We start from the raw sequence: 23,115 nt of genomic DNA, 5'->3' as shown, positions 1-23,115 counted from the left end.
CCTCAATCAGGTAACTTGCCCCGACCGGGAATCGAACCCGGGCCACCTGGTTTTGCGGCTAGACGCGCTAACCGTTACTCCACAGGTGTGGACTTTATTTATTTATCTATTTATATATTTATTTATCTATTTATTTATCTATTTATTTATTTATTTATTTAATCAATCTCTGTTCACGTCATGGCGGATTATACAGAAGGTGGCAAAAAATATATACACTCTTTCAATGACTACAACGTTAAGAATTATTATGATATAGAAAAGTTTCAAAATTAAAAATAATGCAAACCAATGTAGAAACCAGTCATTTATTGAAAGTGTTCAAATTGTTGGCAATTGTGGTCCAGGCACAGCTGATAACGCTGACCGATTGAATCCAAAACGTTCCTAATCATTTCGATTGGTATTTGGGCACATTCTCTTTCAATGGCTGCTCTCAACTCATCGATTGTAGCTGTTTTTGTGCTATAAACATTGTGCTTGACATGTCCCCACAGAAAAAAAAAAACCATCGGAGTCAAATTCGGTAAGCGAGGGGAGTACTCGGTACTACCTCTTCGTCCTATCCATCTGTTCTGCAGCTGGCCGTTAAGATAGGCCCTCACGTCGCGTGGTAGTGGGGAGGTGCTCAATCCTGCTGGAAGTACCATTCTTCATTCCTAAACATCTCTTCGATGAATGGCATGGCGGATTCCTTTAGCAAGTTGAGGTAAATTGCACCAGTCACGATACCATAAAAAAGAAAGGTCCAATTAAACCAAATGCTGACAAACCACACCATACTGTAACTCCTGGTAAGTTCACATGGTGTTACACTATCACGTGAGGATTGTTAGATGCCCAGTAAGTGCAATTGTGACGATTAATTGAGCCATTTAACTTAAACGTGGCCTCATCACTCCAAACAATCTTGTATGGATATTGATTGTCCTACGCACATTTTGCTTGGTACCACTCACAAAATTCAATTCTCCGGTCATGATCATCTTCATTGAGCGCGTGGACTAAACTAAGAATAAAACTTTTCCATTGAGCACGCTTCAAAACGCGATGGACACTCGATTTTTAAAGTCCTGTCTCACGAGTCGCTTGCCGAACAGATTTTCTAGGAGATTGCTGAAACATTTCGATGACTTCTCTCTCTCTTGTGGGGCTGGTGGATGTTCGTGGTCTTCCGGAATTGTTCTTATGGATATTCTGAACAGTTCCTTCACCTTCAAACTTATCTCGCAAACGAGCAATTGTGAGTCGCGTTGGTGAATCTCGTTGAAACTCCATTCTAAACCGTCTTTGCGCTTCACTTATGTTCTCAGTCTTCCAGTAGCACTTTAGAATGAATTTTCTTTACTCAAAATTTAGTCTGACTTGAGCCATTATTTTAAGCGGTCACACTTGAAAAAATATTACAAAGTGAGTTAGTGGTAAGCTATTAAAGAGTGTATACATTTTTGCCACCCTCTGTGTGTTCCAATTCTTAATCCGTTATCAGTCTCTCTATCATTATTACAAAAAATAATATATATGGAACCTATAATTATCAGCATCCATTTACAATAATAATAATAATAATAATAATAATAATGAACAATAATAAATATAGCCCTTGTATCTGAAACTCTTGCTGTAACTTTTTCATTCATATACTCAATCTCTTAAAAATTATACTTTTAACTCCATTGACTACTTTTCGTAGTTTACTATCGTGTCCGACTACTCAACATTTATAATTCCATATCCGTTAGAGCTTTAACTTTCGCTTCCCATCTAATTTTAACATAAAAAAGAAATTTTCCTAATTAATGCAGATTACTGCCGTTTAGGGTACCATTAATTTTTTATAAGCTACTTTAGCGTTTATTTGTAGAAATTTTTTATTCACCCAACCGTTTCTCAAGTCATTCGTTGCCTGACACTTTAACTCAATATGCATTGCGTCTTCCGCTAGTCCACATAAAGGACATTTATTTTTCTCTACGTTCCCTCTCCTATTCTTGAGCCTCCAGATACCTAATCTCCACCATGCCATTCCTGTTCTCTCTTCCCTTGAATGTAGTATAATATATTCTTCCTGTTCCCAAAACTGATTAACCTCTCTATAGTATTTTAGTGATCCTAGGTCTTTAATATTACTAACAAATCTTGCCTCGAAATTTCATTTGTCCTCTCTTTTACTATTCTTCCAATAGCTCTTGTGTTTATAGACGCTAGATCTCTCCATAGCCAATATAGACCTAATCTGTTTATTTCTCGTACCAGCTCTTTCAGCCAATTCGATTTCCAATTAGCGACTTCCATACAAGAGGCTCAGCCTCCTATCAAATTGAGTACTGTGTCATTCCTTGGAGTAAAAGCAGTCGGAGCGTGATACCGACTAGAGATGGGTAAATTTTCGTAAGGTTAACCGGTTAATTACCACTTATTTTTGCTTGCAGGCTTAACCTGGTAACTTGTTATTTTCGTCAATAACAGAACAATGGGTTATTATTTAAAATATGTAGGCCTACTACTATCGAATATACTTATTTTAAGTATATCTAAAATGTCAGTCAAACATTGTTCTTTTTATAATGTACTCTAAGTAAGAAGCCCTGTAAACCAATTGTCCCGTGGGCCATGGAGTCTGGGTTATACTGCTTTACTTTAGTTCATCTGTCCATAGATGGCAAAATGAGATTCGACTTAGATTCAACTGTCAATAATCTATGCCTATCTTAATTGCTGACTTCCTCTGATTGGCTTATATAGAAGTGCAGGTATTGGAGCATTTCAAAGGCAAGAAATTTTGACTTCAGTTTATTGGTTATAGGAAACGTGTCATAATCAATATTACTGTTGTAAAAATTATGCAATTAAGTTTTTCTATTTTGTTTTATCTGCCTTAACTTTTACCCTAATGTGAGTGAATTAATTAAGTAAATCGTAAATATTGTAATTCCATAACCTCTTATTATTTTTGTAGCCTACCTTTGGGAAGGCCGAGACGTAGATGGGAGGATAATATTAAAATGGATTTGAGGGAGGTGGGATATGATTGTAGAGAGTGAATTAATCTTGCTCAGGATAGGAATCGGTGGCGGGCTTAAGTGAGGGCGGCAATGAACCTCCGGGTTCCTTAAAAGCCATAAGTAAGTAAGCCTACTTTGTTCAGGGAAGTCTTCGATGAACCTCAGCATCTAATGACGTCTTTTTAACTATCTTCTGGTTGGTTCAAGTTAGTTGTATTGTTCATTGATTTCATTCACGACTATTGGCAATAACCTCTCACTTTGTTTTCCTCACTAATTTGTCGACTTCAAAAGCTTTTTTCTTACAAAAATATAACTGGTTAACCGGTTTTTTTTCATCGGTTAATTTCTTCGGGTGAAATTAAATTTAAGTTAACTGGTTATTTTCGAATAGTCTCCTATCCCTAGTATCGACCACTCTGCCTCATTCTAGTTCCGAGATCATAAAAATGTGTAGTTCTACTTCCATGCCCCCTAAACGCATTCATAGCGTGTGTAGAGAAAACCTAGACCTAAACGTCAGATATAACATTACAGCTAGAATTATACTTATTATGGTATATTTTAAAGAAAAAAGTACATTTAAACTACTCCGTAATTAATAAATGTAAATGCATGTCTTATTAAATTTGGAAAAGAGAAATACTAAAGGTTATGCAGACCGAAAATGCACTTTTAAAAATACTCGTTCTTTCATTAACTGCCGACCTTATAATATAGACAAAACAGAAGATGAGCTGCAGTTATTAATATATAAATTCCAACAAGTGGCAAAAGAATGTGGATTTAAAATTTCCATAGCAGAAACTAAAGTAATGGCTTTCTTTGGGGATTAACCTAATGTCCTAAAATGTTCGAGCATGAGAGAGGCAACCAAGACATTACGAAATTCGTCTTATTTCTTATGAAAAAGTAATCGCAAGATCTATTCTAAAAGTCGCCCTCGGTAGCGTAGTTGGTATAGCGCTGGCCTTCTATGCTCGAATTTGCGGGTTCGATCCCGGCCGAAGTCGATGGCATTTAAGTGTGTTTAGCCTAAATGCGACAGACTCGTATCAGTAGATTTACTGGCATGTAAAAGAACTCCTGCGGGACAAAATTCCGGGACACCGGCGACGCTGATATATCCTATGCAGTTGCGAGAGTTGTTGAATAAACCATAATTTAATTACCATTCTAAAATCCTAAAGCTGTTAAAACATGAGTGGAGGACACCGAATATATTTACTACAAGGTGGAACAAACACGACAGACCTCCCCCTGTAGAGCGAACATCGGCGAATATCGAACTTCACCACACTCGACAAACTGATCGGAACATAGCGGACGCTAGTACTTCCCTAGACGACAAAAAATATTGATAATAAGGTACAGAAATTTCACAAATAATAAAATAATTGAAAAATAGAACAATAACACATATCAAATTAAATTATGTAAAGCAACGGCACTTTCTTTCCTATTATATGGCTGCGAAGCTTGGACACTAGAGATGAACAAAACTAACTGCCGCTCTCGCTCGCTGTGTTTATTGCATTTGTCTTTAGAGTCTCGTCTCGTCATTCTCGTGCGCTTCGAGTCTCGCTCATCATTCTCGAAACAGCATTTGGTCGGCGTGGAAAGATTTCGTAACTTTGAATAACAAACATCATTGAAATAAATAACATTATAAATGTTTAAATGATACAAAAAGACAAAACAGAACAGTATCTTAGTTATCAAAATGTTCTGGTTCTATTATATGATATTTCCTATGGTTATATAAATAGAAAAAAAAACAATTCTCAAATAAATTTGCATTTCTAAGAAACATAAAATATAACGTTAATATCTTTTTACTTGAGATTGCACACTTGATCTTAAATATGTGAAAAGAAAATTCTTAGCCTTTTAATAAGGGCCTAGTAATTAAATAAAGACTGGGGAACGGATTATTATACACTGAAAGGTAGAGATGATGTTTCAAATAGGCTCTTTGATTGTTTATACATATATAACAGTTGCCAAAGTAGATAAAGGTTCAGTCAGGTATAAACAACTGTGGCGATTCAAGACTGCTTGACATTCGGGAGTGATCAATCTCGACGTCTCTAAACACTCACAAGCAGTCTTTACGTCAACGACGCGACGTCATCTCTATTAGTCACATTTCCAATGAAAATACCATTCAAGCAGCTGAAATGAAATTCTTAAGAACTATAACAGGAATTAACAGAATTCCTAACGAAACAATAAGGAATAACTGAAAAGGTCACTACACTGTTCCGTCGATATGAGAGAAAGCCAATATTTGTCTTCTTAGATATAACACGCGGAGTAAGTCCCCTGCAATCGGCAAGCATCATATTAGGTATAGCATGAAAGTCGTGAAATACAACAAATAGAACATACGGAAATGGGTATTTAAGAGTTGTTTATTCATTTTAAAAAAAGTAAATCTAATAAAACGTTAATACAAATTAATTTAACTTTGTAGAATATATCTATCTATAAAATGCAATAATAAATAAATAAATAAATAAATAAATAAATAAATAAATAAATAAATAAATAAATAAATAAGTATATAAGTAACTAAATAAATAAGTAGATAATAAATAAACTCTCCAGCAATATCCTTAATATATGCGCCGTTTTCAAGGCGTTGAATAATATTTACTTTGTGAGAAATACTCAGACGTGAATGTGTTTGTGACATGATGCCTTACCGGCATGCGGGGACTTGGATTCTCGTAACAATAACAGACCACGTTATACAATTTTGCTGTTTTCTTTAGACTCAAACGCATTCTACTAAATCGGTGGAGCAGTGTATATAAAAAAAAGACTATTACAAACAAAAACACACCTAGACAAAATACAAGAAACAAACATACCTAAGACAAATATGGGCCTACCGCTATTATGAAACTGTAAGTCTTCAATTTCGCATACTGTAATTTGTACTATTGGTTTTTTATTTTTTAAATTAGGTATTTGGTTTCTAATTTTGAGCCATTTCTTGTAATACCTCCTTATTGCAAAGAGTACCATGATACAATAAATATAGAGAAATGCCTTGAGGCTTAATGAAACACATTTTTGTTGTTACAGTGAAAAATAACAAATTGAAATAGATTGAAACACAAAATAATATACGAAGTAACGTCAAGAAGATGTGAATTAAAGTCATGGTCCATTTGTATGATGCCTGAAAATAGCTATTGATCCTTTGCGTGTTTGTTTTTAAAATAATATGTTTAATATATAACTACAGTCAGAGCATTGTTATTAGCATCTCTTTGTTGTTACCTATTGCTTTAAAAAGAATGTGTTTAATTTGTAATTTTAAGTCATTTTTTCTACTATTCCTTTACTGTTTACATTTGTCTTTAAATCTTCTGTATTGCCCCTACTATTATATATTGCCCTTCAAGAATTTCGTTATTCGTTAGTTGTAAGTCATTACCTGTGTTACTATTTTAATTATTATAATTGTTCCTGAATCATGTATGTAACTTGTAACCGTAAATCATTGCTTGTAATATCTCTTTATTACTCTTAAGTGTTTCATTGTTCATGAGCTAAGTATTAATTTGAAAGTGAAAGTCAAACTTTATTTTATCAATCTATTATTGATTATCTCTTTAAAGTCGTGTATTTACTCTGAAACGGTTAGACATTCTTGTATATTTTTGCATTGATTATTCCTCAAACATCTCATTAATCTTTAACAGGAGCCATTCTTTCATTAATGTGCATGCTTCTACATAATCCATGTGAATTGTAACTGTGACCACTATTTTGTATTATCACTTTATTTTGTTTATTGGTTATAAAATATGTATTTTGATGCCAACTATAACCCTAATATGCCTCAGGGTGAAAGAGGATTTATTAAATTGGATAATAAAATATATAGACCTACTCTTGGCACTATTGGTGATTATCGAAATAATTGATGTGCCCATGTACAAGAGAAGAGTCAAAACAGACTATACCCAAATATACCATTGCATATCAATTTAATGGTACAAGAAGCATTGGTTACCCAACAAAGATACAGCTGTACCAAATAAAGTAGCATTGACAAATTCAAGAGCCTACAGCTTGAAGTAAAAGTGGAAGAAGAATAAAATAAAGTAATGTGGACATTTATTGCTTTTTAAAGCGCGCGGAATAAAGTAGGGGAGACTGTTGTACCTTTAAACACTTTTCACATATTTTTTTTTTAATTTTGGGAAATGAAATGTTTTAAATGAAAAAATGCTTGAAATAATTATTGAAGATTCCTTTACAACTTTCTGTATGTATTTTCCTGTTTTACAGATCTATTTAGGGTGGAAAAAATAAAATGAAGGGATATGTAATGTGTTCAAAGGTACAACAGGATCATGTACCTTGGAACATACCCTCTTGTAAGTTGGAACACATGGAATATAGGTGGGAATATAGCTGTAAAAACTGGCAATTATATTTAAAATGTATTTGCAATCATAAACCAGAGCAGGCTTCTCTGATTGATATTTTATTTCCTGGAGAAGCAATAACTGCTTCAATAGCTTTCTTCAATGCATCCGAATCAATTGGGGACCTCTTTAATTCCAGACTTACTTCGTGACATGACCTTAAAATAAAAGAAAAACAAAAACCGATAGTATCGTGTAATTTGGAACATGTTCCATGGTACAAGATGTTTTGTGTTCAAAGGTACAAGAGGGTGCACGTTTAAATAAATATGGCTCCGAAAACTAGAGTGTCAAATAAATCATGGAAATTAAAATATCTTATTACTCATTAGATGATAGGGAACACACTGTACTTGAAAGATATTAACAAATGCAATCTGGTTTTGTGTTAGAAAACATTCATCAATGAACGAAATGCTTACTTTTAGTACTAAAAAAACTTATTTTGTCCACGGAACTCACACTTTGCAATAAATCAAACTGAAACTGCGACCAGAGCTACTTAGCGGCTTTCTCTACAATCTACTTCAGTTTTAGCCCTCTAGGTAGTAGCAAACATTAAAAACCAAAAAATGTTCAAAGGTACACTATGCTAAAGGTACAACAGTCTCCCCTATATCTAGCTGTAGGCCTATATCAACATCTATTGATATAATGACCATCTCTCACTTTTCATTTTCTATTATATTACATTATTGCCACGTGCCTCAGTACAATAACAACCGAGGTTGTCCGTTTTGGTTTTGCGATTCAAGTATTTATATCAAGCCCAATAAATTTAGGCGCAAATAATTTCAGAAAATACTGAAAATATAAGCAACGGAACATAGACTCTGTACGAAATAAAACAAAATAATTGATCCAAAAATTATTTTTAACACCTACCTGTAAGAAAAGCAGAGAGTCGCCATTCCAGAAACAGTGCACAAATGTATCCAGACTCCGTGTATGAGGAGTTATATAGCCGCCCCTAACTTGACTCAACTTTCAATGAACCGCTGCCACAGACGCCCGTAGCCCGATCCTGGCGTGGCCAACCCCCACCCTCTGGGCGTGCGATGGGGGCTCTCTGACCTGAATGGATCTAGGCCGGCGAGAAATCGATCGCGTGAGGATGGAAGATGAATTGAATTGTGCATCCTTGATAAACAACAAAGCATCGCCTTTGTTTCTGTAATTATCGTATAATAGGAATATTTCGGAGTTGGAAATTCGGTCAAGAACGAGCACTTCGCTGCGTGAACTTGGCACTTGTTAATTAGCGGCAGCCCGCCAGGAAGCCCTCACTCATTCCTCGCCGCTTTGTTTACGTTCCTGACTCCCAGTCGTGCGTCACCTTGGAGAGGAAGGATCTCGCATCTCGGCGGTTCGTTGCTCGCACCACCGCCAAGAGTTGACATCACTTCACGTAGGACACGCTCCGACTACAAGGGTGCCGTTTGTTTATAAAATAAATGTTAAATACAGCATAACCCCTGCGGTGGCTGAGTGGCAAACCTTCGGCCTATCAAACAGCCTATCCGGGTACGAGTGCCGGTAAGGTCTGGAATTTTTAATTTGAAAATCCATAGTGGCACCTGTTTCGGGCAAGGTCACAGTTCGGGTTTTTGTCGGGCCCTCCTGTTTCCTCACGTTAGGCACCAACATCATTTCTTCTAATCTCCAGCCACCGGCGTGGCTCAGTCGGTTAAGGCGCTTGCCTGCCGGTTTGAAGTTGCTTTCGGGCGCGGGTTCGATCCCCGCTTGGGCTGGGTTTTTTTCCGAGGTTTTCCCCAACCGTAATGTGAATGCAAGGTAATCTATGGCGAATCCTCGGCCTCATCTCGCCAAATATCATCTCGCTATCACCAATCTCATCGACGCTAAATAACCTAGTAGTTGATACAGCGTCGTTAAATAACCAACTAAAATAAAAAAAATCTAATCTCCAGTCCAGGCAATGCATAGAGAAAACTAGTTTGGAGACTAGTGGGGCTGCTTGCTCGAAACCTGGATACATAGCGAAGCTTAGTAAAGTTTTTTTTTTTTTTTCAAGGGAAAAATTGTACCGGGGCCGGGTATCGATTCCGGGACCCTTTGCTTAGCGCACGAATGCTCTACCGACTGAGCTACCCCGGGACCTATACACGACACCGTCACAATTCTTCCCTTTATATCCACACAACTCAAATGGGCTGACAAGACGCCAGAACCCAACTTTGAGTGTACGCAATTCTGTGGAATAAGTCACATAGAACCCAACTTTGAGTGTACGCAATTCTGTGGAATAAGTCACATAGAATTGTGTGCACTCAAAGTTGGGTTCTGGCGTCTTGTCAGCCCGTTTGTGTTACGGATATAAAGGGAAGAATTGTGACGGTGTCGTGTATAGTCGGTAGAGCATTCGTGCGCTAAGCGAAGGGTCCCGGGATCGATACCCGGCTCCGGAACAATTTTTTCCTTGAAATTATTCAAGCTTGCTTCACAGGGAACTTCTACCTGAAAGCCAGATTTGCTTAGTATAGTCAGCTGGCGTGGGCTCTATTTGCGTATTAGTCCCTGAGGTCCCTGCACTACAGATTCCCCTGCGGGCCATCCTGGAATTCCCCTACAACCTGCAGAATCCCTTCACCTTGCAAAATCCCTTTATCTTTTCACGTAGGTATCGCCTCGGCCCCTCAACCCCGATCTCACAATCTACCATGAGCCCCAGGCGAGAGCCCACGGTACGTAGTACTACCACCAACAACTAATGACCATACACCACGAGATCTAAGTCCAGTGGAGGCCCGCAGCCAATTTTACATTGCAGCAATCTCGAAATATGGGAAAGAATGGAAATTATGATGAAAGGAGGCAAGTGTAATTATGATGGCGAAAATAGTCCGAGGTCCAACGACGAAAGTTACCCAGCAATTCTGCTTCAGTTGGTTAAGGGGAAATCTCGGAAAAAACTTCAATCAGGTAATTTGAACCATCCAGGATTTGAACACAGGTCAGTCCACACCTGTGGAGTAACGGTTAGCTCGTCTAGCCGCGAAACCAGGTGGCCCGGGTTCGATTCCCGGTTGGAGCAAGTTACCTGGTTGATGTTTTTCCAGGGTTTTCCCTCAACCCAATACGAGCAAATGCTGGGTAACTATCGATGCTGAAACCTGGACTCGTTTCAAGGACATTATCACCTTCATCTCAGTCAGACGCTAAATAACCTAAGATGTTGATAAATCGTCGTAAAATAACCTACTAAAAAAAAAAGAACCCAGGTCCGCTCGCTTCACGGTCAGACATGCTAACCGTTATTCTACGCCGATGTGGGTTGAGAATGTGCTTAGTTCGAGGATAATCGTAATAGCTTTACAGCTCGGAAAAATCCCAGACCTGACTGGGACCTCGCACAGCTTGTGTGATATATCGAACGTCTGTCCATCCAACACGCACAGGGAGGATTGTGTTTACTTTACCTCCCAAACATCGTGACAAAGATTACATCTGCATAGCCTAGTTCTCGGTGTCAGGTTAGAAGAACTTAGGCTGAAATCGTAAAGAAATGTACATAAATAATACATATTACCCTATTAGCCACCAGCGTGGCTCAATGGCTTAAGGCGCTTGCATGCCGGTCTGAAGTTGCACTCGGGCGCGGGTTCGAACCCCACTTGGGCTGATTACCTAGTTGGGTTTTTTCCAAGGTTTTCCCCAACCGTAACGTGAATGTCAGGTAATCTATGGCGAATCCTCGGCCTCATCTCGCTATCACCAATCTCATCGACTCTAAATAACCTCGTAGTTGATACAGCGTCGTTAAATAACAAACTAAAAAAATACATATTATTTTTATTATTACCGGTATTTTAACTTTTATTATTATTATTATTATTATTATTATTATTATTGTTATTATTATTATTGTTATTATTATTGTTATTATTATTATTGTTATTATTATTATTTATTATTATTATTATCGGTGAGGCCTACTATGGACCACGTAATTTCAACTGATTTGCTGTAACCCTTTCCCAGTATTCCCCCATGTGTTTCTTTTCTTTCTTCAGTCCACTTGCTATCTGTTTTCAGTTTAGGTATTTCCTGGAAGCTTCGAAATGCTCCGAGTTTCTTGTTAAGGAGTTCGCGTTCTTGAATGTCTTCCTGAGTAATCCTCACTTCTTGTATCTCTCTTTCAGCCCTTTTGACCCAAGTTCTATTTAGTTTTCTTACTCTTAGTAAGCAAAGATCCTATTATTATTATTATTATTATTATTATTATTATTATTATTATTATTATTATTATTATTATTATTTTTTTTTTTTTTTTTTTCCAATTCACTGCGGGCTAAAGCAATCAAATGCACTATCACCTTTACTTCTTAACTACGCTCTAGAATATGCCATTAGGAAAGTTCAGGATAATAGAGAGAGCTTGACATTGAACGGGTTACATCAGCTTCTTGTCTATGCGGATGACGTGAATATGTTGGAAGAAAATCCACAAATGATAAGGGAAAACACGGAAATTTTAGTTGAAGCAAGTAAAGGGATAGGTTTGGAAGTAAACTCCGAGAAGAAGAAGTATAAGATTATGTCTCGTGACCAGAATATTGTACGAAATGGAAATATAAAAACTGGAAATTTATCCTTCGAAGAGGAGGAAAAATTCAAATATCTTGAAGCAACAGTAACAAATATAAATGATACTCGGAAGGAAACTAAATGCAGAATAAATGCCTGTTATTATTCGGTTGAGAAGCTTTTGTCATCTAGTCTGCTGTCAAAAAATCTGAAAGTTAGAATTTATAAACCAGTTATATTACCGGTTGTTCTGTATGGTTGTGAAACTTGGACTCTCACTTTGAGAGAGGAACAGAAATTAAGGGTGTTTGAGAATAAGGTTCTTAGGAAAATATTTGGGGCTAAGAGGGATGAAGTTACAGAAGAATGGAGAAAGTTATACAACGCAGAACTGCACGCATTGCATTTTTCACCTGAGATGGGCAGGGCATGTAGCACGTATGAGCGAATCCAGAAACGCATATAGAGTGTTAGTTGGGAGGCCGGAGGGAAAAAGACCTTTGGGAATGCCGAGACGTAGATGGGAGGATAATATTAAAATGGATTTGAGGGAGGTGGGATATGATGATAGAGACTGGATTAATCTTGCACAGGGTAGGGACCGATGGCGGGCTTATGTGAGGGTGGCAATGAAACTGCGGGTTCCTTAAAAGCCACTTATTTATAAGTGAGGACTACACGGCAAGAAGGATGAATAAGCATTCGAGCGCATATTGTTCTTTTTTGCTTTTCTTGCGCGGAGGAAGGAGCGGCAACCAAGGAGTTGTTTCCCCCCTACTCTACTAGTAACCCGCAGCAAAGAGTTCGCAATGCAATAGTACTTTGTTATGATGCAGTCATAGGGTCTATGTTATTTAATGTATACAATTTACGATACTAATTAACTTAACTACCAGACTAATATAATATGTAAGAGAAGAGAATGAATGATCGGGTTAAAGAAGAAAACCAAATAAATTGTTATAATATAGCCTAATAGCTATTTAAATCAATCCTTTAATTAGCATAAATTCTTAATGGAAAAATATTAATATGTTTTAGGTGCTTTGATACAATTAATGCATAATGTAATGAAGAGGCTTTAGGTACAGTCATAAAAATAAATTCACATATAAAAACAAAAGTTCATTGGCTGTTGAAATTATAGGCTTACTTCCTTTTATGAGGGACACTTCTGAAATATTCCTTTGCAGCAGCTAAATTGCATTATAGGAAGTATTCTTATAAGGTAAGGGTGTTAATGGAAGAAATACCAGTGTGTTTGAAAGCATTCATTTCCTTACTAGCTCGTTCAGGTACTACAGAACTCTCTCAAGCCTAAAGGTATGCCACCTAAAGATGTTATGTTATGTTTTTATTTAACGACGCTCGCAACTGCAGAGGTTATATCAGCGTCGCCGGATGTGCCGGAATTTTGTCCCGCAGGAGTTCTTTTACATGCCAGTAAATCTATTGACATGAGCCTGTCGCATTTAAGCACACTTAAATGCCATCGACCTGGCCCGGGATCGAACCCGCAACCTTGGGCATAGAAGGCCAGCGCTATACCAACTCGCAAATCAGGTCGACGCCACCTAAAGATCAATGAGGCAAACATCATAATCATCACAACAAAAAACCTGATATGTCTTCGAAAGTGTGCTCAACCACATTAGATCATTCAAGAGAAGGAAAAGCCATTATGGTCAGTCAAAAAGTGATCGAATATATAATCCCAATAATCTCAACATTAAAAAAATGTATGAAAATGTGTCTTACGAATATTACCTATAAAGAAAGATTTTCAACACCAGATTTAACATATCATTTGGCTATCCACGCCATGACATTTGCAATACTCTTACATATGTGACAAGTTTCAGGATGATCTCAAGTTTATGAAAATAAACTCTCTGATAACATTGTATATTTTCTTCCTGTACGTGAACGTAGGTATACTGTATACTCGTAGAATGACACTTTATTCGCTCTGTTTGTGTTTACGGCTAGATCCGTTCTGCCTTCTAAAGGCTAGTTCACAATGAACCGGGAACGGAAACGACAACGAAAACGAGAACGGAAATAATGTTATAATATACATATTTAAATGTGAACATTCACAATTAAGTATTGTGAATGCTCACATTTAAATACATATATTTTAATATTTCCGTTCTCGTTCTCGTTTCCATTCCCGGTTTATTGGAAACTAGCCTTAAGTCTCATACAATAAAGGCATAATGCTGAATGTTCCGGTAAATCTGTTCATCCTTTTTGACGTTTACAGTTCAAGTATTATTACTATTATTATTATTATTATTATTATTATTATTATAGAACATCGCATTTCATTCTATACTAATTCTATTGCGTCACTTCGTTTGTCAGCTCAGGAGATGCCAAAAGTTACAAAATGTTGTGAAAAGGAAGCTACTACATGCCTAAAGTACAAAAACGTCAAGTTTCCAGGAATATGATAAATGTTGAGTGTGGGCGCTGACAAGGTTTTGAGGACGAGGTGTGCGTGACACATATCGACCCGGGTTCGTCACCTTGCCGACGTCGCTCGGTCGGAATGCGAAATGCCAACTTTCTCCGTGCGGTTCGCACTCTCTCCCACAGAGGGCGTTCCGGTCCCTCATGGCGCACGCCCTTGTTTGATGGGTGAAAGCGTCGCGTGCTCTTGCACGCGGTGTGCAAACTTCATACACATTACAGGACCTCGCCGCTTCGGAGAGGATTGCAGATTGCAGAATGGATGTCGGGGTCGCTTTCTCTGCCCCTGTGCAGAATGCATTTGGCAAGTCAACGAGCCAAGACGCTCTGTTTGCTGCCTCGAAGGTCCAGGTTTGTCTCATGAGCGGGCGAAATTTTTCTTATCGCCACATATTGGCTAATGAGAACTATTGGCTGGACTGATTGGCCCAGTTCACTTCAGTTCCTATACTTGTTTTTTTGAAAGATGGGACATGACAGGAGCGTTGCGACCGGAAAAACAGCTGAATGTCACATAGGGTGGTAGGCCTGTTGCTATGGTAACAACTGTTGAGTTGCCAAACTTAACAGTTCCCACGTGGCGAGTTCTTAATAGCTCTCTTGGTAACATTTATTGTGCACACATTGTTAGCATTGGTACGTTTCGTCTTTGATTCTCTGTCGATTTTTGTATTGTTGTCTTACCTTCGCGTCAATTGTCAATGAATGTTTTAACGTCATCCATCTTAACGACAAATGCTAGCTTCCATCAGCTGGTAGCGTGGTAGTCCATATTGGCAACATGGCACTGTAGTTCCAAGCTCGGCCGCTTAACTGCCATGTCCCATCTTTCAAAAAAACAAGTATATGCATCAGTTGTCTTTTGACGTAGAATTTCGTCTTTGTCCTCACTAGGTGGGGGTTGGGTAACTTGGAAATTCACTATAAATAAAAATGCAACCACTCGTCTTTGCTCCTCCTGCTCTCCCGTCTTCCTCCTCCTCCTCCTCCTCCTCCTCGTCTTCTTCTTCTTCTTCTTCTTCGATTCCCTTCATATTTCTTGAATTACTCTTATTCTCCTTGTCTTCATCTTATTCCCCTTATTCTTCTCGTCTTCTCCTTATTTTCTTTGTCTTCCCTTGTTCTCCTCGTCTTTCCCTTGTCGTCCTTGTATTTTCCTTGTTCTAATATCCCCTGGTATCTTTGTATTCTCCTTGTTTTCATTGCACTCCCCACTTTTGTGTTTTAATTGGTTATTTAACGATGCTGTACCAACTACTAAGTTATTTAGAGTGGATGGAATTTGTGATAGCGAGACGATATTTGGCGAGATGAGGCCGAGGATTCTCATAGATTGGGTAATATCAAGCTCCGCAACAAAATAATCCCCTGTCAACCTTGTATCGAAATACGCAACTATGTCCCCTCATCAATTACCCCCACTCTTTCACATCAATACTGAGCAAATTCCCTTCACACTTCAGAGTAAACAAATTAGTAATGTCAATATTGTGTACTCTATTCCAGGCTTAGGACCAGCAGCATTATACCTTTATGTCGATCAATGTTGGCGGTTTAAAAATTGCTTAGTCTACTGCTGATGTTAAAAACAGTCAGGACAAAATCCATCTCAGGCCTATGAAAATTTCCTTCCTTACTTTTTGCAATGGTATGAAGCACGCTGTAAGTCAGTGATGTCAAAGTAAGCGCATTTTTCTGACCTTGACGTCGTGCGCGGGCATCAAGCGCTAATTATGGAAAGAGGAAGGGTTGTGTATATGATTAAGCAGCCTGTTGGATTAAGAAAAGAGTGGTGCATAAACTTCAAACGGAACATGAAATTTTATGTCGTTATTTTTATATGGCTTCTTTCTGTTTGATATTATCTATATTGTCTGTAAAGCAAATGTACTAATACCAATTTCTTAATATTGTAGTTGTGTTTATGTTAATAATATAATAAAGAGTTAAGAAGAAATATTCACATAAATTCCATGAATGAAACACATCATTCATAAAAAAAGTGATATCCCAAAAAAAAGAGATTGAATATGACGTGATAAGTTGGAATTGATATTGATGGTACCTTTAGCCTTATAAAAGTAATCAATAAACTAATCAAATCAATGTTACAATACAAAGCAAAGTTACCTAGGTGCTATATATGTTTAAGTGTAACTAATATTCCATAACAAAACTCTTATCCCATTGTTCTTTTAAGGTGATATTGGTGAGCAACTTCCTATCTTCAGAATATAAAATTATTTTCTCAAAATCTGCTGAAGCTGACATTTTTACAACACATGGGCATGTATATTTTGCTTATGATGTAACAGTAGTTGCTTTGTTAATTCATTTCCTTACAAACAATTTCCATCCGAATATTTTCATAATTTTCAATGCACTATCTTCAGTAAACCGTATTTACGGTATATTAGATTTACGAAAACATTCTGTAAGGCTATTAAATAAATAGGCCTATATCGGAAAATTTCACTTTTCTATAAAAAAAAGTTCAGAAAATATTTCTTTTGAACAATAAAATCAAACTTGTGAAAAATGAACATTAAAATTAAAACTTACATTCTTATAATGCACTTATACTTCTCAGACAAATATAAAAATTAACATGGATACAGTTTTAATAAGTTCTCTTCCCTTCATCTATTGAATAAGTGCTGGCCATCCCTGAATATAGCTCGACCAAGCAGCGTATATATTACTTCTTTCGGCTGTCTCTTTCCTTTCCGCTGTAAAGCGCTCAGGCTCTCCTGAGCCCTAAAGCTCGCGCCTGCTCCTATGGACATCAATTGACATGACTGCTGTAAGTACTGTAGTCTTGTTTTGTGCTTATTATGGTAGAGCTGTTTTAATTCATGTAGATATTGTTTTCTATATTTAAGGTTAAAATTTTGTTTGGAAGTAGTATCGCTATTCATTTTAACACCAACATCTAACTGTACAGCTCGAAGAGCTTGAATAAATACAAATATATTCGGACGTGGAATAAAATGCTTGTTAATATGTGCATGTCCACAATGAGGGAGGAAATGCTACATTTATGTCAATGTAATTCTCAACCAAGTTATCTGAGGAAGATTCAGCTTCACGGGGTTGTACGGACATAAGATCATCAACAAATGCATCTTGCACTTCTGAAGAGTCTAATAATGCTAACCCGAATACCCATGTCAACCATCTACCATACTCAGGATTCTCATTACGGTAATTGCAGAAAATATTTTGCACTGTAATTAAATGTGTCATCCACTAAAATTGTTGATTTTTGTACTAAATACCTAAGAATAGTTACTGCATCTCCATTTCTGTTCTTCTTTGCTCTTGTAATAAGCCCTGTACTTTTATCCATCAACTACAGTTTAATCATATTGCTTGTAGTTGCTGCAGGCCAAAGTACGTACCAGAGGTCTGCATCGGACGTTTTCGCTCGAGCGCCAAGTAGTTCATAGCATAATCCGATAGGTAGCGCACATGTTTGATGGGTAAAATTGTCGCGAGCGATAAATCCTCGAACGATATAAGCCGAACGTTAGATATTTGTTCTTGTTACTGTGATTAACTGTGTAGTAACATCATAGATGATTATCATGTAAAAACATTGCAGTGTTTAACTAACCTCTCCATAGTACAACTACAAAACTTGCTTTAAAATGTAATATAAATGTTGTAGGTCAATGTCCCCCCCCCCCACACAGGAGTGTTTTTATTTTTGCCACATCTGATAGATGTTATTGGATGTAAATGTAATTATTATAAACTGAGAACACAATCACGATAATGCAAGAACCGTATCAAGTTTTCTAGTAATAATAATAATAATAATAATAATAATAATAATAATAATAATAATAATCTCTAATAATTAGTGTATCAAACTTTGCGTCTGTAACAGTTGTGCCGCATGATTATTCGTTTTATTATATTTTCTGTGACGTTATCTCTGTACTAATATTATTAATCTACTGCCATATCAATAATATTTTGTAAAACGTTTCTACATTGTCGCAGTATATAGGTGGAACACTATGTATGGACCTATCATGTTATATATGTGGTAAATCAAATATTGAAAAATTTAGCAATAAAAAAATTTAGCAATAATAACTGTATATCGAAGTTTTTCGTACTATTTTATTTATAACTTCATATTACTGTTTTGGTACGTTCCATTAGACTGTTCCATTAAACGTTTGTCATAAACGCAGAAAATAAAACCTTATTTTTACCGTGTGAGCAAAACATATGTGTATCTTATCTGTCGCCTTCCATACAAGATAAGACATGCCGGTGAGATGACCTTGTACTGTGCTTCTATTTATTACGAAGCGTATCACGACCGATCTTATCCCACTCGAGGGTGCGACATTCGACCGAGTTCAAGCGAGCGATTTAACTCCAATGCAGCACTCTGGTACGTACAAAATGAACAGTGCGCCAGCTGTGGAGGAGGGACTGCGCCATAGCTTCGCGCGGAATAATCAGTACCGCACGCGCACACGGAAAATAGTACCCGAGCTTTCACAGTAGGGGAGGGGAAAACGGTTGGGGTAGTTGTTGTTGTGACCGCAAAGCATATTTGCGGAGTTTGAATGTATATTTGCGGAGCTTGATAACACCGCTTAGATTACCTGAATACAAGAAAAACAAAGGGAAATAAGGAGAACGAGAGGAATACAAGGGGAACCAAGGGACTACGAGAAGAACGAGGGGAATTCAATGAGAACGTGGGGAATACAAAAACAAGGAGAACAAGGGAAAGACAAGAACAAAGGAAAGGCAAGGAGAACGAGGGAAAGACAAGAATAACGATATGAAGACAAGGAGAACATGAGGAATACAATGATATCAAGGAGAATACAAAAGAAAAGATAATTTTATTGTACACGGGGGCCAATTCCGCAGTTTTTTTTATTTTTGTTCCGTGCTTTTAGTATTTATTTTTAGAATTGGAAATTTGAATTAGATGAAATTGAGATTATTATACATCTTATGAGACTCATTAATAAGAGAATTTTTGTTGAGAATAAGGGGATTACATATTTTATGAGACTGTCAATTCCTAAGTAGCATCCTATACCTAGTGAGAAGAAAGACGTAATTGTAGTCTACGTCAAAAATCGGTTGGAATATATTATTAACCACATCACCTGCTAGTGCTGTAAATCCAGAGAACATGAGATCTCCAACTCCATGTCTCTTATACATCTCAATAGCGTGTAAAGAATAATTTCACATCATCACGCAAGCACAGACGAGCAGACACGCCCCCTTTTACATGCTTCGCTTCTTTCATGCACGCATAGATAATTGTACCTACTTCGTCATTAAGGATATTAGGTGTCGACTATTGAAAGGAATATTAACTTACTTGAATCAAATAATTTGAGATTAAGAATTAATTTTTTTGTCGGCTGTGGCTCAAGTGATTACAAATTCAGTGAAATCAGTTGGGATTTCATCTCCATCCTTGAGCTACAGTATGACTAGGGAGTTCCGCCTTTTGTTAATAGCTACGTAGTCTTGGTTCAAAATCCTCACAAGAAAAAGGAAGGGAAGGACGCTGTGAGTGAGGATAAGAAAGATAATGATCACGATGAGAATTAACATGAGCATGATGACGATTATAAGGTCGATAATCAGGATTATAAGTATGAGGGTAAGGATTATGAACTATGATGGCAGGAATTGAGTTAATGATAAGTACTAAAAATATTCACATTAACAGTGTTCTGCCCAAGGACAGTTCTTTCACTTCAAATCTAGTATTCTCAATCTTTCTTACTTTCTGCCTTCCACTTAGTCTCCGCATATGATCCATATATCTTAATGTCGTCCGTCATCTGATAGGCCAGTGTTCCGCAACTGGTGTGCCTCCACAAGGTGAAATGTGTGACGCGAACTTTTACCTATTATTGTAAGAAATTAATAAAATTAATTAAAATTAAATTAAAATTAAATTCATCTCTCTGCTGACACAATTAGCCGCCGAGTTAGTGACATGTCCAGTGACATCCAAGACATTATGAAGGAGAAAATAAAGAGCAGTCAGAAGTTGTCACTTCAGATCGACGATATTAGCGGTCACGCACAACTTCTTTTCTACATTCGGTATAATCATGGGAATGTAATTGTTTTTTTTTTTTTTTCAAAGAAGTGCCCGAGCTAGCAACCGGTGAAGAAATATTCCGTACAACTAATGAATATGTGGTCTGTAATGAATTAACATGGGAGGAATGCGTTAGCGTTTTACAGATGGAGCCGCTTCTATGAAAGGGTTCGTGGCTAAAGTACGTGAAGTATCATTACATACGGAGCGACCATTGTCTCATTCCCCGCGAAGCCATTGTTGCTAAGTCTTTGCCATCTCCTCTGAAAATTGTGATGCACGAAGTAGTAAAAGTTAATATATTATTGTCATTTTCAACTACATATATGTGTGAACTGGGCTTCTCGACGTTAACTGAAATTAAAACATTAATCCCTTCAATTAATCCCTTCAGTCCTGAATTAATATTTTAAAAAAATTGAACAAAAAACTGGTCACAATCATTCTGGGGATCCAAAATTCCCAAATCAAGTCTTCACAGAAAATCAAAATTTGGGAATAATTTTGACCCCTGGGGCCCCAAAATTTTAAATTTTATTTTTAATTCAGGTGTAGAAATTTTCAAAATAATATTCTCCATTTCTATCACATTGAATTTTTCAAAATATTTAAAAGTATCGAAGACATTCCAAACAAGAAAAAAAAAACAATGTATACTATAATGTACATCAGGCCTGAAGGGGATAAAGAGGCAGATGCTCAAATCCATCGATGAAGAAATTAGGCTTGCGCTGTCGACAAATCCGCCGCGGAACAGCCACCTGTGTGCAGCTAAGCAGGCCCAAGTATCACATTGAAAGTATGAGTAGAGTTATTTACTTTAATATTGGTAATAGAAATGTGTATTTTCTACAGTGAATTAAATTTCATACATTGTTAATAAATGCAAGAGTCGATTTCTGTTTAATAATAATAATAATAATAATAATGATAATGATAATGATAATGATAATGATAATAATAATAATAATAATAATAATAATAATAATAATAATAATAATAGTAAATTTGCTTACATTACGTAATTATATTAAGAGAGTCACATCATATATTTTTGAGGGGATTAACATTTTGGTGTGCCGTGTTGAGCCTAGGCCTGTCTAGGGTGTGCCGTGAGTAAAAAAAAAAAGGTTGCGGAACACTGTGATAGGCTGTCTTCTTCTCTCTTCACTTCTTCCGTTCACTATTCCTTCCAGTGCATCCTTCAGTAGGCGGTTTCTTCTCACCCAGTGACCCAACCGATTCCTTTTCTTCTTCCTCATTAGTTTCAGCATCATTCTTTCTTCACCTACTCTTTTCAACACATTTCATTTCTTATTCTGTCTGTCCACTTGACACGCTCCATTCTTCTCCACATTCACATTTCAAATGCTTCTAGTCACTTCTCTTCACTTCTTCGTTAATGTCCATGTTTCTGCCCCATACAATGCCACACTCCACACAAACCACTCGCCTAGTCTCCACAGAGGTCCGCAGAAAATGTTCCTTTTCTATTAAAAGCTTCCTTGGCTATTGCTATCTTCCTTTTGACTTCTTGGCAGCAGCTCATGTTACTGCTTATAGTACATCCCTAGTATTTGAAGTTGTCCACTTGCTCTACGGCCTCATTTAGAATTCGCACGTTTACCTTCTTTATTTTTTCTTCCTATGAACAAGGTCTTCGTCTTATTTGCATTTATCTTCATTCCATTCTGTTCACAGCTGTCATTTAGCTCCAGTAACATATCCTTTAGTATCATCTGCTCGTCTGCTGACAACGCCAGAGTATCAGCAAATATGCATTTTTTCTTCTTCCTCCCCCTACTGTCACTCGCCCCATGTTCTGAAAACAGTTCTTCGCTAAACCTTCCAAGTAGATATTGAACAGGTGGTAAAGGGCATCCTTGACGTACTCCTCTCCTTATTTCACTTTCTTCCGACTTTTTTTTTTTTCATATCCTAACTTTGCCTCGTTGTTTCATATAACTTAAAGATTATTGAACAATCTTCTCCCTTTCCAATCCACACCAGTTTTTTTAGGATTCCCATCAGTTAATTCCAATCCATTCTGTCAAACGTCTTTCCTAGGTCCAAAAATACTATATACATTTCTTTATTCTTATCTGGGTAGCAGTCCAATTCATCTCGTACCTTTTCCCTTCCTGAAACCAAACTGCTCTACTTCCAACTGTTCTTCCATCTTATAACATAAATGTCGATTTAGTATTCGCATGAGAATCTTCGCCGAGTGTGATAGGCCGATACTCCTGAAGTCGTTACAATTCTTGGCATTATGCTAGTGAGAGTTTTAAGATATAATGACGCTTAGATTTATGATTAGAATAAATATTGATTTGGACAATGAGCATAAACATTTAGATTATGATGACAAGATTGTTGGGCTGAGGATTCTGAAGTCCACACCTGTGGAGTAACGGTTAGCGCGTCTGGCCGCGAAACCAGGTGGCTCGGGTTCGATTCCCGGTCGGGGCAAGTTACCTGGTTGGGGGTTTTTCCGGGGTTTTCCCTCAACCCAATATGAGCAAATGCTGGG

At 37.2% G+C, this 23,115-nt stretch overlaps 1 protein-coding gene across 2 annotated transcripts in view; it reads right to left on the bottom strand.

The window, feature by feature from the left end:
• Positions 1 to 23,115, bottom strand: part of LOC138716443 (peroxidase-like) — a 118,263-nt gene that overhangs the window by 84,784 nt on the left and 10,364 nt on the right. Inside the window, exon 1 of one of the 2 annotated variants that reach the window (XM_069849541.1) lies at positions 8,339 to 8,431. The exons of the other annotated variant lie outside the window; for it this stretch is intronic. Coding sequence (XP_069705642.1) covers positions 8,339 to 8,364 — 26 coding nt within the window. The 5' untranslated portion in view covers positions 8,365 to 8,431. Of the gene's footprint in view, positions 1 to 8,338; positions 8,432 to 23,115 lie in introns of those variants that run through there. 2 annotated transcript variants of the gene reach the window in all.

The sequence above is a fragment of the Periplaneta americana genome, chromosome 16, assembly GCF_040183065.1.
Source record: "Periplaneta americana isolate PAMFEO1 chromosome 16, P.americana_PAMFEO1_priV1, whole genome shotgun sequence".
NCBI lineage: Eukaryota > Metazoa > Arthropoda > Insecta > Blattodea > Blattidae > Periplaneta > Periplaneta americana.
Note: the sequence above shows the minus strand (reverse complement) of the source record. Positions and strands in the feature narration are given on the sequence as shown.